Raw genomic sequence first — 16,766 nt, 5'->3', positions numbered from 1 at the left:
CCCCATTTCCATTCATCCAGCTTTCCTGTCCCCTCCTGACTTCTTGTCCTTGCCCCTGGGCTGGTGTGACCATTTAGTCTCACATACATGGTTGAGCTACGTGCATTATTGTTTGTTTTATGCTTCTGTCTAATCTTTGGCTGAAGGGAGAACTTCAGAAGTGACTTCAGTATTGAGTTAAAAGGATATCGGGGGCCATACTATCAGGGTTTCTCCAGTGTCTGTCAGACCAGTAAGTCTGGTCTTTATTTGTGAGTTAGAATTTTGTTCTACATTTTTCTCCAGCTCTGTCTGGGGCCCTCTATTGTGATCCCTGTCAGAGCAGTCGGTGGTGGTAGCTGGGCATCATCTAGTTGTGCTGGACTCAATCTGGCGGGGAATCTGGTAGTTGTGTTCCATTGGTTCTTTTCACCAAGAACTCTTTTTGACCAAGAGTATTCAAGAAGATAGGCCTTGCCCGGTCTCAAAGCCAGTTAAATGCTTAGATTAGAGTAGGCTGATTCCAATTCAGCTACTCTTTCCCCTACCAAATTTGCTTCCCTCTCCTGAAAGTTTAGCATGCTCTATTTTTAATAAACATTTAGTAAACATTGTTATGTTAATGGATTCAGCCCATGTAAAGCATTTCTTCCTTTGGAATTCAGTCAGAAAAAAAAAAAAAAAAATTTTTTTTTTTTAGGAACTTGCTCCAAACTTCTTCTTGTTTTGTGCTGTCAAGTAAATTCCAACTCATAGAGACCGTGTAGGACAGAGTAGAACTGCCTCATAGGGTTTCCCAGGCTGTAATCTCTACAGGAGCAGGTTGCCAGGTCTTTTCTCCCATGGAGCCGATAGTGGGTTTTACCACCAACCTTTCAGTTAGTAGCCGAGTACTTAACTGTGCCACCAGGGCTCCTTTTGCCCCAAACTAGCACTCAGGAAGTGAGCTACTAAAGAAATAGCTTCTGATTCATTCAGTTTTGATTTACAGAAACTTGATTTTTTTGTGTGCTTTAGTCTGCTTATCTGTAGAATAATATAAATCTGGCTACCTCACAAATGAGTTTGTAATCCATTCCCTAAAGAGAATATGTGGAGCAAACAAACAATCACAGCCACCCAAGATGTACTGTTAAAAACTAAAATACCGTTTCTCTTTTCTGGTTCTCTTTGAATAAGGATTTCTTAGTAATCTGAATTTTGGACCTAGAATGGTGGCGGCACTGGTAAATGTGAGTGAGATTGTTACGTGTTTATCAGGCTGATGAAAATATTGGTAACCTAAAGATCTTCTTGGATCATTTCTAAAACCAGATTAAGTAATATGTGTCTCTTCACTAATCAAAGGCTTTTTTTTTTTTTTTTTCTTTTTAACCTTCCTAGCTATTAATGGGAAGATATTTGGGAATCTCCATGGGCTCATAATGAATGAAGATTCAATGACAAACTGGTATTTGTTAGGAATTGGAAGTGAAGTGGACATACATACCATCCATTATCATGCTGAGAGCTTTCTTTTAAAAGTAAGTACAAGGAAATGTTTGGAGGAAGATTTTTTGAACTAATCCATTTAATGTAATTTCACCATGAAATAAGAAGGTTACTTGGCCATAATGCTTGTGAGGGGTGGTGGTTCATTTTAGAGAACGGAACAGGATGATGTAATTATACCCTTCCCATGATACTCAAAAACCCATTGCTGTCGAGTTGATTCTGACTCATTTCTTTATATGTATTTTATTGTGCTTATAAAAACTCTCTGACTTTCAGATGAGAGTTTTCTCATCAGTTAGATGGGGATGATCCTGACCACCCTGGTTTATACCATTAATATTGTAGATGAAAGCACCCATAGTATTTGTGGACTTTTTGTTTATTGCTGTAAAAATACAAACAACAAAACATTTGCAAGTTCAACATTTTTTATGTGTACAGTTCAGTGACAACAATTACATCAATCATGCTGTGCAACCACTACCAATATCCATTGTCAGACTTTCTATCACCATAAACAGAAACTCAGTGCTTCCTAAAAGCACTCATAGTATTTGGTTCCTTTTCCTTTCTGTTTTTCCTTTCCCTTTCTCGTTCTCTTTTCTGTGTGATTAGCTAACAGAATAGCCTTGCCCAGTAAAGGACATACTTCTAGCCCTGGCATAGGCCCCAAACTTTATCTTGACCCTTGTCCTAGTAATCTAGGCTGGACCATGTGTGACCTTCTGTCTCTCAGCATCAAGCTGAACCATATGGGTGGTGCTGGCTGCACAGTAGAGTCACTGGAGAGCTAGCTAAGACACAGTTTGCCAGGCCCTACCCCAGACCCACTGGATCAGAATTTCCAGGGGTAAGAACATCTGTCTTCTCAAGTTCTCAGTGCCGTCTGCAAAGAAGGAGAATAAAAAAGAATGATCGTATCTAATCTGTGTATAGATCCTTTTCTACATATAAAGGAATAAACAGCAACTTTCATAAAACCTCTAATAACCTCTTCCTTCTGTATATTTATTCAATATCAGTTGAGGATACTAAGTACTAGCCTATAATGGTTACAGAGTTTCATGTTGCAAATGGCTATGCTGTATTTCAGAATTTGGCTTTTTCAACCTACATTTTAAAAGTGTATTAAAAATCTAATAAAGAAGCAGACCATGACTGCTTCTACAACTCCCCAAACTAAAGAATCAAAATCTTTCCCAAATGAAGATACAATCCTGGAATTGCCAGATACAGAAAATAAAAAACTAATTTACAGAATGCTTCAAGACATCAGGGATGACCTCAGAAATGAAATAAGGCAATCTACAGAAAAAGCCAAGGAACACACTGATAAAGCAATTGAAGAGCTCAAAAACATTATTCAAGAACATAGTGGAAAAATTAATCAGTTGCAAGAATCAATAGAGAGACAGCATTCAGAAATCCAAAAGATTAACAATAAAATTACAGAATTAGACAATCCAATAGGAAGTCAGAGGAGCAGACTTGAGCAATTAGAATGCAGAGTGGGAAATCTGGAGGACCAGGGAATTAACACCAATATAGCTGAAAAAAAATCATATAAAAGAATTAAAAAAAATGAAGAAACCCTAAGAATCATGTGGGACTCTATCAATAAGAATAACTGGCGTGTGAATGGAGTCCCAGAACAGGGAGGGATAACAGAAAACACAGAGAGAATAGTTGAAGATCTGTTGATAGAAAACTTCCCTGACATCGTGAAAGACAAAAGGATATCTATCCAAGATGCTCATCGAACCCCATTTAAGATTGATCCAAAAAGAAAATCACCAAGACATATTACCATCAAACTTGACAAAACCAAAGATAAAGAGAAAATTTTAAAAGCAGCCAGGGAGAAAAGAAAGGTCTCCTACAATGGAGAATCAATAAGAATAAGTTCAGACTACTCAGCAGAAACCATGCAGGCAAGAAGGCAATGGGATGACATATACAGAGCACTGAGGAGAAAAACTGCCAGCCAAGGATCATATATCCAGCAAAACTCTCTCTGAAATATGAAGGTGAAATTAAGACATTTACAGATAAACACAACCTTAGAGAATTTGCAAAAACCAAACCAAAGCTACAAGAAATACTAAAGGAAATTCTTTGGTCAGAAAACCAATAATATCAGATACCAGCACAACACAAGGTCACAAAACAGAGCATCCTGATATCAACTCAAATAGGGAAATCACAAAAACAAATTAAGATTAATTAAAAAAAAAAAAAAGCTCGTAACAGGGAATCATTGAAGTCAATATGTAAAAGATCACAATAATCAAAAAGAGGGACTAAACACAGGTGGCATAGAACTGCCATATGGAGAGTGATACAGGGCGATATAGAACAATACAAGTTAGGTTTTTACTTAGAAAAATAGGGGTAAATATTAAGGTAACCACAAAGAGGTATAACAACTCCATAACTCAAAATAAAAACCAAGAAAAATGTAACGACTCAGCAAACATAAAGTCAAATACTATGAAAATGAGGAACACAATTTACAAAGAAAAACGTCTCAGCACAAAGAAGTAAGTGGAAAAATGAAATTGTCAACAACACACATAAAAAGGTATCAAAATGACAACACTAAACACATCCTTATCTATAATTACGCTGAATGTAAATGGACTAAATGCACCAATAAAGAGACAGAGAGTCTCAGACTGGGTAAAGAAACACGATCCGTCTATATGCTGCCTACAAGAGACACACCTTAGACTTAGAGACACAAACAAACTAAAACTCAAAGAATGGAAAAAAATATATCAAGCAAACAATAAGCAAAAAAGAGCAGGAGTAGCAATATTAATTTCTGACAAAATAGACTTTAAAGTTAAATCCACCACAAAGGATAAAGAAGGACACTACATAATGATAAAAGGGACAATTGACCAGGAAGATATAACCATATTAAATATTTATGCACCCAATGAAAGGGCTGCAAGATACATAAAACAAATTTTAACAGAACTGAAAAGTGAGATAGACACCTCCACAATTATAGTAGGAGACTTCAACACACCACTTTCGGAGAAGGACAGGACATCCAGTAAGAAGCTCAATAGAGACACGGAAGACCTAATTACTACAATCAACCAACTTGACATCATTGACTTACACAAAACTCTCCACCCAACTGCTGCAAAGTATACTTTTTTTTCTAGTGCACATGGAACATTCTCTAGAATAGACCACATATTAGGTCATAAAACAAACCTTTGCAGAATCCAAAACATCGAAATACTACAAAGCATCTTCTCAGACCACAAGGCCATAAAAGTGGAAATCAATAAGAGAAAAATTAGGGAAAAGAAATCAAATACTTGGAAACTGAACAATACCCTCCTGAAAAAAGACTGGGTTATAGAAGACATTAAGGAGGGAATAAGGAAATTCATAGAATGCAAGGAGAATGAAAATACTTCCTATCAAAACCTCTGGGACACAGCAAAAGCAGTGCTCAGAGGCCAATTTATATCGATAAATGCACACATACAAAAAGAAGAAAGAACCAAAATCAGAGAACTGTCCCTAGATCTTGAACAAATAGAAAATGAGCAACAAAAGAATCCATCAGTTACCAGAAGAAAACAAATAATAAAAATTAGAGCTGAACTAAATGAATTAGAGAACAGAAAAACAATTGAAAGAATTAACAAAGACAAAAGCTGGTTCTTTGAAAAAATTAACAAAATTGATAAACCATTGGCTAGACTGACTAAAGAAATACAGGAAAGGAAACAAATAACCCGAATAAGAAACGAGAAGGGCCACATCACAACAGACCCAACTGAAATTAAAAGAATCATATCAGATTATTACCAAAAATTGTACTCTAACAAGTTTGCAAACCTAGAAGAAATGGATGAATTCCTGGAAAAACACTACCTACCTAAACTAACACAATCAGAAATAGAACAACTAAATAGACCCATAACAAAAAAAGAGATTGAAACGGTAATCAAAAAACTGCCAACAAAAAAAACCCTGGCCTGGATGGCTTTACCGCAGAGTTCTACCAAACTTTCAGAGAAGAGTTAACACCACTACTACTAAAGGTATTTCAAAGCATAGAAAATGACGGAATACTACCTAACTCATTCTATGAAGCCACCATCTCCCTGATACCAAAACCAGGTAAAGACATCACAAAAAAAGAAAATTACAGGCCTATATCCCTCATGAACATAGATGCAAAAATCCTCAACAAAATTCTAGCCAATAGAATTCAACAACATATCAAAAAAATAATCCACCACGACCAAGTGGGATTTATATCAGGTATGCAAGACTGGTTTAATATTAGAAAAACCATTAATGTAATCCACCACATAAATAAAACAAAAGAAAAAAACCACATGATCTTATCAATTGATACAGAATAGGCATTTGACAAAGTCCAACACCCATCTATGATAAAAACTCTCACCAAAGTAGGAATTGAAGGAAAATTCCTCAACATAATAAAGGGCATCTATACAAAGCCAACAGCCAGCATCACTCTAAATGGAGAGAACCTGAAAGCATTTCCCTTGAGAACGGGAACCAGACAAGGATGCCCTTTATCACTGCTCTTATTCGACATTGTGCTAAAGGTCCTAGCCAGAGCAATTAGGCCTGACAAAGAAATAAAGGGCATCCGGATTGGCAAGGAGGAAGTAAAATTATGTCTATTTGCAGATGACATGATCTTATACACAGAAAACCCTAAGGAATCCTCCAGAAAACTACTGAAACTAAGAGTTTGGCAGAGTCTCAGGTTATAAGATAAACATACAAAAATCACTTGGATTTCTCTACACCAACAAAAAGAACATCGAAGAGGAAATAACCAAATCAATACCATTCACAGTAGCCCCCAAGAAGGTAAAATACTTAGGAATAAATCTTACCAAAGATGTAAAAGACCTATATAGAGAAAACTACAAAGTACTACTACAAGAAACTAAAAAGGACCTACTTAAGTGGAAAAACATACCTTGCTCATGGATAGAAAGACTTAACATAGTAAAAATGTCTATTCTACCAAAAGCCGTCTATACATACAATGCACTTCCGATCCAAATTCCAATGACATTTTTTAATGTGATGGAGAAACAAATCACCAAATTCATATGGAAGGGAAAGAAGCCTCGGATAAGTAAAGCATTACTGAAAAAGAAGAAGAAAGTGGGAGGCCTCACTCTACCTGATTTTAGAACATGTTATACAGCCACAGTAGTCAAAACAGCCTGGTACTGGTACAACAATAGGCACATAGACCAATGGCACAGAATTGAGAACCCAGATATAAATCCATCCATATATGAGCCGCTGATATTTAACAAAGGACCAGTGTCAGTTAATTGGGGAAAAGATAGTCTTTTTAACAAATGGTGCTGGCATAACTGGATATCCATTTGCAAAAAAATGAAACAGGACCCATACCTCACACCATGCACAAAAACTAACTCCAAGTGGATCAAAGACCTAAACATAAAGACTAAAACAATAAAGATCATGGAAGAAAAAATAGGGACAACCTTAGGAGCCCTAATACAAGGCATAAACAGAATACAAAACATTACCAAAAATGACGAAGAGAAACCAGATAACTGGGATCCCCTAAAAATCAAACACCTGTGCTCATCCAAAGACTTCACCAAAAGAGTAAAAAGACCACCTACAGATTGGGAAAAAAATTTCAGCTATGACGTCTCCGACCAGCGCCTGATCTCTAAAATCTATATGATTCTGTTAAAACTCAACCACAAAAAGACAAACAACCCAATCAAGAAGTGGGCAAAGGATATGAACACACACTTCACTAAAGAAGATATTCAGGCAGCTAACAGATACATGAGAAAATGCTCTCGATCATTAGCCATTAGAGAAATGCAAATTAAAACTACGATGAGATTCCATCTCACTCCAACAAGGCTGGCATTAATCCAAAAAACACAAAATAATAAATGTTGGAGAGGCTGTGGAGAGTTTGGAACTCTTATACACTACTGGTGGGAATGTAAAATGGTACAACCACTTTGGAAATCTATCTGGCGTTATCTTAAACAGTTAGAAATAGAACTACCATACAACCCAGAAATCCCACTCCTCAGAATATACCCTAGAGAAATAAGAGCCTTCACACGGACAGATATATGCACACCCATGTTTATTGCAGCACTGTTTACAATAGCAAAAAGCTGGAAGCAACCAAGGTGTCCATCAATGGATGAATGGTTAAATAAATTGTGGTATATTCACACAATGGAATACTATGCATCGATAAAGAACAGTGACGAATCTGTGAAACATTTCATAACATGGAGGAACCTGGAAGGCATAATGCTAAGCGAAATTAGTCAGAGGCAAAAGTACAAATATTGTATAAGACCACTATTATAAGATCTGGAGAAATAGAAAAAACGGAGAAGAACACATACTTTTGTGGTTACGAGGGGGGGAGGGAGAGAGGGTGGGAGAGGGTTATTTACTGATTAGTTAGTAGATAAGAACTACTTTAGGTGAAGGGAAGGACAATACTCAATACAGGGAAGGTCAGCTCAACTGGACTGGACCAAAAGCAAAGAAGTTTCTGGGATAAACTTAATGCTTCAAAGGTCAGCAGAGCAAGGGCGGGGGTTTGGGGACTATGGCTTAAGGGGACTTCTAAGTCAATTGGCAAAATAATTCTATTATGAAAACATTCTGCATCCCACTTTGAAATGTGGCGTCTGGGGTCTTAAATGCTAACAAGCGGCCATCTAAGATGCATCAGTTGGTCTTAACCCACCTGGACCAAAGGAGAATGAAGAACACCAAGGTCACACGATAAGTATGAGCCCAAGAGACAGAAAGGGCCACATGAACCAGAGATCTACATCATCCTGAGACCAGAAGAACTAGGTGGTGCCCGGCCACAACCGATGACTGCCCTGACAGGGAACACAACAGAGAACCCCTGAGGGAGCAGGAGATCAGTGGGATGCAGACCCCAAATTCTCATAAAAAGACCAGACTTAATGGTCTGACTGAGACTAGAGGAATACCGGCAGTCATGGTCCTCAAACCATCTGTTGGCCCAGGAGAGGAACCATTCCCGAAGACAACTCATCAGACATGGAAGGGACTGGACAATGGGTAGGAGAGAGATGCTGATGAAGAGTGAGCTACTTGTATCAGGTGGACACTTGAGACTGTGTTGGCATCTCCTGTCTGGAGGGGAGATAGGAGGGTAGAGAGGGTTAGAAACTGGCAAAATTGTCACGAAAGGAGAGACTGGAAGGGCTGACTCATTCGGGGGAGAGTAAGTGGGAGTATGGAGTAAGGTGTATATAAGCTTATATGTGACAGACTGACTTGATTTGTAAATGTTCACTTACAGCTCAATAAAAATTATTATAAAAAAAAGTGTATTAAAAATCTAAAACCAGTTCAGGAGATCAGGCATATGCAGAACAAGCCAAGGAACACACAGATAAAGTAGTTGAAGAAGTGAAAAAGGTTATTGAAGAGCATAATAAAAAATTTAATAAGCTGCAAAAATCCATAGAGAGACAGCAATCCGAAATTCAGAAGATCAAGAATAAAATTACAGAATTAGACAACTCACTAGAAAGTCAGAGGAGCAGAATTGAGCAACTGGAAGGCAGAATTGGTGAACTTGAAGATAAAGCACTTGGCACCAATGTATTTTAAGAAAAATACATAAAATAATTTAAAAAAATGAAGAAACCTTAAGAATCATGTGGGACTCTATCAAGAGAAATAACCTATGAGTGATCGGAGTACCAGAACAGAGAGGAATAACAGAAAATACAGAGAGAATTCTTTAAGACTTGGGGGCAGAAAACTTCCCTGATATCGTCAAAGATGAGAAGATATCTATCCAAGATGCTCATCAAACTCCACATAAGGTAGATTTTAAAAAGAAAGTCTCCAAGATATATTATAATCAAACTTGCCAAAACCAAAGATAAAGAGAGAATTTTAAGAGCAGCTAGGGATAAATGAAAAGTCACCTACAAAGGAGAGTCAATAAGAATAAGCTCAGACCACTTGGCAGAAACCACGCAGGCAAGAAGGCAACGGGATAACTTGTATAAAGCATTGAAGGAAAAAAATTGCCAACCAAGAATCATATATCCAGCAAAATATCTCTCACATATGACGGTGAAATTAGGACATTTCCAGATAAACAGAAGTTTAGGGAATTTATAAAAACCAAACCAAAACTACAAGAAATACTAATGGGAGTTCCTTAGTTAGAAAATCAATAATATCAGGTATCAACCTGAGACTAGAACACTGGACAGTGCAATCAGATGTCAACCCAGACAGGGAAATCATAAAAATAAATCAAGATTAAAAAAAAAACCTCAAAACAGAGAAACAGCGATGTCATTATGTAAAAGAAGACAATATCAAAACAATAAAGAGAAACTAAGAAATGTAGTCATAGATCTTTCATACGGAGAGGAAGACAAGGCAATACAAAGAAATAAAAGTTAGATTCAACCTTAGAAAAATAGGGGTAAATATTAAGGTAACCACAAAGGAGACAAACTATCCTACACATCAAAATAAAATACAAGAAAAAAATAGACGCAGCAGGAATAAAATCAACAACAACGAATATGAGGAAAGGACGATATATAAAGAAAAACTACTCAGCACAGAAGATTAAGTGGGAAAAAGAAACTGTCAACAACACACAAAAAAGACATCAAAATGACAACACTAAATTCATACCTATCCATAGTTATGCTGATGTAAATGGACTAAATGCACCAATAAAGAGACAGGAGTGGCAGGGTGGATTAAAAAACATGATCCGTCCAGAGGTAGAACAACTAAATAGACCCATAACAAAAGAAGAGATTGAAAAGGTAATCAAAAAAACTTCCAACAAAAAAAACCCCTGGCCCTGACAGCTTCACTGCAGAGTTCTACCAAACTTTCAGAGAAGAAGTAATACCACTACTACTAAAGATATTTCAGAGCATAGAAGAGGACGGAATACTCCCAAATTCATTCCATGAAGCCAGAGTATCCCTGGTACCTAAAGCAGGACAAGACACCACAGAAAAAGAAAATTACAGACCCATATCCCTCATGAACTTAGATGAAAAAATCTTCACCAAAATTCTAGCCAATAGAATTCAACAACGTATCAAAAAAATAATTCACCATGACCAAGTGGGATTCATACTAGGTATACAGGGATGGTTCAAGACTAGAAAAACAATTAATGTAATCCATCATATAAATAAAACAAAAGACAAAATCACATGATTTTATCAATTGATACAGAAAAAGCATTTGACAAAGTTCAACAACCATTCATGATAAAAACTCTCAGCAAAATAGGAATAGAAGGAAAATTCCTCAACATAATGAAGGGCATTTATACAAAGTCAATAGCCAACATCATTCTAAATGGAGAGAGTCTGAAAGCATTCCCCTTGAGATCAGGAACCAGACAAGGATGCCCTTTATTACCACTCTTATTCAACATTGTGCTGGAGGTGCTAGCCAGAGCAATTAGGCAAGAAAAAGAAATAAAGGGCATCCAGATTGGCGAGAAGGAAGTAAAAGTATCTCTTGTTGCAGATGACATGATCTTATACCCAGAAAACCCGAAGGAATCCTCAAGAAAACTACTGAAACTAATAGAAGAGTTCAGCAGAGCATCAGGATACAAGATAAACATACAAAAATCAGTTGGATTCCTCTACACCAACAAAAAAGAACATCAAAGAGGAAATCACCAAATCAATACCATTTACAGTAGCCCCCAGGAAGATAAAGTACTTGGGAATAAATCTTACCAGAGATGCAAAAGACCTATACAAAGAAAACTCCAAAACGCTACTGCAAGAAACCCAAAGAGACCTACATAAGTGGAAAAACATTCCTTGCTCATGGATAGGAATACTTAACATTGCCTATTCTACCAAAAGCGATCTATAGATACAATGCAATTCTGATCCAAATTCTAATGACATTTTTTAATGAGATGGAGAGACAAATCACCATCTTCATACAGAAGGGAAAGAGGCCGTGGATCAGTAAAGCATTACTGAAAAAGAAGAAGAAAGTGGGAGGCATTACTCTACCTGATTTTAGAACCTATTATACAGCCACAGTAGTCAAAGCAGCCTGGTAGTGGTACAATAACAGATACATAGACCAATGGAACAGAATTGAGAATCCATCCACATATGAGCAGTTGATATTTGACAAAGGCCCAAAGTCAGTTGAATGGGAAAAAGACAGCCTTTTAAACAAATGGTGCTGGCATAACTGGATATCCATCTGCAAAAAAATGAAACAAGACCCATACCTCACTCCATGCACAAAAATGAGCTCAAAATGGATCAAAGACCTAAATATAAAATCTAAAATGATAAAGATCATGGAAGAAAAAATAGGGACAACGTTAGAAGCCCTAATACATGGCATAAATAGTATACAAAACATTACTAACAATGCAGTAGAGAAACTAGATAACTGGGGCCTCCTAAAAATCAAACACCTATGCTCAACCAAAGACTTCACCAAAAGAGTAAAAAGACCACCTACAGACTGGGAAAACGTTTTTAGCTATGATGTTTCTGTTCAGCGCCTGATCTCTAAAATCTACATGATACTGCAAAAACTCAACCACAAAAAGACAACTAATCCAATTAAAAAATGGGCAAAAGAACAGGCACTTCACTAAAGAAGACGTTCAGATAGCTAACATATACATGAGGAAATGCCCACAATCATTAGCCATTAGAGAAATGCAAATCAAAACTACAATGAGATTCCATCTCACTCCAACAAGGCTGGTATTAATCCAAAAAACACAAAAAAGAATAAATGTTGGAGAGGTTGTGGAGAGACTGGAACACTTTATACACTGCTGGTAGGAGTGTAAAATGGTACAACCACTTTGGAAATCGATTTTTAACTCCTTAAAAAGCTAGAAATAGAACTACCATACGATCCAGCAATCCCTCTCCTTGGAATATATCCTACAGAAATAAGAGCCGTTACACAAACAGATATATGCACACCCATGTTCATTGCAGCACTGTTTATAATAGCAAAAAGATAGAAGCAACCAAGGTGCCCACCGACAGATGAATGTGTGAATAAATTATGGTATATTCACACAATGGAATACTACACATCATTAAGAACGGTGATGAATCTGTGATACATTTCATAACATGAAGGAATCTGGAAGGTATTATGCTGAGTGAAATTGGTCAGTTGCAAAAGGACAAATATTGTATAAGACCGCTATTCTAAGAACTGGAGAAATAGTTTAAACAGAGAAGAAAATATTCTTTGATGGTTACGAGAGGGGGGAGGGAGGTATGGAGAGGGGTATTCACTAATTAGATAGTAGATAAGAACTATTTTAGGTGAAGGGAAAGACAATACTCAATACAGGCGAGGTCAGCACAACTGGACTAAACCAAAAGCAGTTTCCTGAATAAACTGAATAGCAGGGGCAGGGGTTTTGGGACCACTGTTTCAGGGGACATCTGAGTCAATTGACATAATATAATCCATTAAGAAAACATTCTGCATCTCACTTTGGAGAGTGATGTCTGGGGTCTTAAACGCTAGCAAGCAGCCATCTAAGATGCTTCAATTGGTCTCATCCTACCTGGAGCAAAGGAGAATGAAAAACACCACAGACACGAGTTAATTACGAGCCCAAGAGACAGAAATGGCCACATAAACCAGAGACTACATCATCCGGAGACCAGAAGAACTAGATGGCACTCAACTACAACTGAATACTGCCCTGACAGGGAACAGAACAGAGAACCCCTGAGAGAGCAGGAGAGCAGCGGGATGCAGACCCTAAATTCTCGTAAAAAGGCCAAACTTAATGGTCTGACTGAGACTAGAAGGACCTCGGTGGTCATGGTCCCCGGACCTTCTGTTAGCCCAAGACAGGGACCATTCCCAAAGCCAACTCTTCAGACAGGGATTGGACTCGACAATGGGATAGAAAATGATACTGGTGAAGAATGGGTTTCTTGGATCAAGTAGATGCATGAGACCATGTTGGCATCTCCTATCTGGAGGGGAGATGAGAGGGCAGACGGGGTCAGAAGCTGGCCTAATGGGCATGAAAAGAGAGTGGAGGGAAGGAGCATGCTGTCTAGCAATTAGGAATATATAGCAAGGTGTATATAAACTTTTGTGTGAGAGACTGACTTGATTTGTAAACTTTCACTTTAAGCATGATAAAAAAAAAAAAAAACAAGGAAACAAACAAACAAACAAAAATCTAAAAACATAGTGAACTAAAACACCCCACATTTATTATTTCATGGTTTCCCTGAGTCAGGAATCTGGCAGTAGTGTAGCTGGGTGATTCTGATTCAGCATTTCTCATGAGGCCGCAATAAAGATGTCAGCTGTGGCTACGGCCATCAGAGATTTAACTGGGGCTGGAGGATCTACTTCCCAGCTCACTCACATGGCTGTTGATTCGAGGCTTCAGCTCCTTGCATGTGTGTATAACATGGGAGCTGGTTATCCCCAGAATAAGTGACCCAAGTAGAGTGAGAGGGCCTAAGACAGAAGCGGTGGTCTTAGCCATATAGACCAACTCTCATGCAATATAGGAGGGGCCTGCAAAGGTTATGAATATGAGGAGGCAAGAATCATTGGGGGTGATCATGCAGGCTGATTACCACAAGGTTTATGAATTTTATTGAGCTGGCGAAAGAACCAACTTTTGGTTTCATCGATTTATTTCTATTTTTTCTATTCTTGATTGTATTGATTTGTGTTCTTTATTATTTCTTTCCTTCTATTTTAAAAAAAGTCGCCACCAAGTTGCTTTCAACTCATGGCAACCCCGTATATGTCAGAGTAGAATTGTGCTCCACAGGGTTTTCAATGGCTGACTTTTTGGAAGTAGATTGCCAGGCCTTTCTTTGGAGGCACTTCTGGGTTTACTCAAACCTCCAACCTTTTGGTTAGCAGCTGAGGGCATTAAACATTTGCACCACCCAGGGACTCCTCCTTCGCTTGCTATGGTTTTATTTTGCTCCTTTTTTTCTGCTTTCTGTGGCCGAGCACAGAAAGTCCTAGGCTATGTTTTTGTTTTTTTTTTTTAACTTTCTGTAGACAGATAAATCTTACCGAGAAGATGTGTATGATCTCTTTCCCGGGACATTCCAAACCATTGAACTGTTTGCCGATCACCCAGGAACATGGCTGCTACACTGTCATGTGTCTGACCACATCCATGCTGGCATGGAGACAACCTACACCGTCCTCCGGAACATAGGTACTGTTGTCCGTCTTTGATGCCGGCTGTAGTGATGTCTTCCTGTAGACCCTGAATACAGGAGGCCTGAGAAAATCCCGCACATAGCCCCCAAGGAACTCAGAGTCAAGTAAGAAAGAGAGATGTGTAAATATGTAGCCATAAAAAGAATGACCTGTAGCATTATAGAGTGCAGAGTACAGAGTTCAATGGTAGCCAAGGCTTCACAGAGGCCATGATGCTTCAGCTGGATCTTAACAGATGAGCAGAAGCTTGAAAGGTGGGTGGGGTAGGAACAGCATGTATGCTGGTATGAAGCAAAACCATGAGAATCCAAGGAAGACTTGCATGTAATGGTGGGATAGGTCCTCACTGGTAAAATGGAGTAACTCCTGAAACAACTCACATCATGAAAATAATGTACTCTGCTGTTTATTAAACAATCAACTTGTCTTCTGTGTCCAGACAACAGGATTCCTTATTCTACCAAGTCTCCTTCTGAAGAAGCATCTCATCCAGTCACCGTGCCCTCTGATGGTAATGATACCCTCTTACTCATGTTGAATGTAAATGCCTAAATATTTCACTCCTCAGGGGAAGGTAGATGCCCGTTACCTCACTTTTCTTTCTTTCTTTAAAATTTTATTGTGGTAAAGTACATGTAACAAAACATTTGCCACTTTAACCATTTTTAAGTGTACAATTCAATGATATTGATTACATTCACCATGCTGTGTGACCATCACCACTATCCATTTCCAGATGTTTTTATCACCCCACACTTGCTTTTCTTTTTCACAGAAGGACCCAGTAAGGAGAAGCTCTATTTCTTTGGCAAGAACCTGGGTCCCAGAGGAGCCAAGGCAGCCTTGGTCATCCTTTTTATCATCGGACTTGTCCTGGTGATAGCGACGGTGGTTCTCTCCCTCAGACTCCGCTCTGTGAGGAAGCAGATGGAGTACCGGGTAGTCCAGTCCTGTGCTCTCCCCACGGATGCTCTGTGAATCTTCTGGTCTTCCTCAGACAGGAAGGGGTGATGTTCCACGGCGGGATGGCTGATGGCAGCCAACAGGGAAGCTGGACCACAGCAATGTTCACCAAGGAAGGTTGTCACTGTGTCAGGGATTGGGTGTCTGATCCTCTGAACATAATCCAATGCAATTTGCTTTTATTTATTTCTGAAAATGGGCTGTGAATAATCCTCAGGTATAAAATACAGAAAAAGGAGAATTGACTGAGAAATGGCAACTCTTAAGTCTATTCTCTGAATGAGTTCACTGAAGTGGGGGCACCCTCTGAAAGAGACCTTAATTTTCCATTTTTCATAATCTTTAGATTAGACACTGTTTCCTTTGCTAGCCATAAAGTTTCCAGGTGGACCACTTCTAGAAATATTTATAGTGCCTTGTGCCTCAGCCATCTAACTGGAAGGGTCCTAATTTTACAACACTGTTACGTAAAGCTGCTTCCTATAGTTGTTTCAGGGAAAAAGAACTTTCTGAGGAACCCATTGCCTTTGAGTCGATTCTGACTGGTAGCGACCCTAGAGGGAGCTCATGCAAATGTCTAAGTCAATATCTGCTGATAGAATTTGACTAAATGAATTTTTGAGGCTTTAACCAGCCTTCCTGGCCTTTCCCCCTTTTATGTCAATAGCCTGTACACTGTTCGTTACAAAAGGCATTTAAAATTTTTTTAAGCATTTTTTAAAAATTGCTGCTGTTTTTATACAAACCTGTAGTGATGCTTGAATGTTTACAACTCACTTCATGTTATCTGTTTTTACAGTATGTTTCTGTAGCTATGTCTGTATTTTCAAAAATCGACTTGAGAATTTGTATTTCTATCTCAGAATCTGGGAGCGTTGGGATCTGTGAACTCACAGGCTCGATTCTCCCCGAGAGTCAGGGACTTCTCTGAAACTTTAGTGGGAGCTTCTGAGGGAGAGGGAAGCTTTGCAGGAGGAGAGTCCAGGCTTGAACCTTGAGCCTGGTTTTCCATTCGGTTAGGT

The 16,766-nt window shown here is 38.4% G+C and overlaps 1 protein-coding gene across 1 annotated transcript in view; it reads left to right on the top strand.

Annotated features, from left to right (window-relative positions):
• HEPHL1 (hephaestin like 1) overlaps positions 1 to 16,330 on the top strand; it is a 108,070-nt gene extending 91,740 nt beyond the window's left edge. Inside the window, exons 17-20 of the mRNA XM_049889508.1 lie at positions 1,363 to 1,502; positions 14,614 to 14,776; positions 15,221 to 15,292; positions 15,557 to 16,330. Coding sequence (XP_049745465.1) covers positions 1,363 to 1,502; positions 14,614 to 14,776; positions 15,221 to 15,292; positions 15,557 to 15,759 — 578 coding nt within the window. The 3' untranslated portion in view covers positions 15,760 to 16,330. The remainder of the gene's footprint in view (positions 1 to 1,362; positions 1,503 to 14,613; positions 14,777 to 15,220; positions 15,293 to 15,556) is intronic.
• Positions 16,331 to 16,766: the final 436 nt, after the last annotated feature.

This window comes from Elephas maximus, chromosome 7 (genome assembly GCF_024166365.1).
Source record: "Elephas maximus indicus isolate mEleMax1 chromosome 7, mEleMax1 primary haplotype, whole genome shotgun sequence".
Taxonomy (NCBI): Eukaryota; Metazoa; Chordata; class Mammalia; order Proboscidea; family Elephantidae; genus Elephas; species Elephas maximus.
The sequence above is the reverse complement of the archived record's forward strand: the minus strand, read 5'-3'. Positions and strand labels throughout refer to the sequence as shown.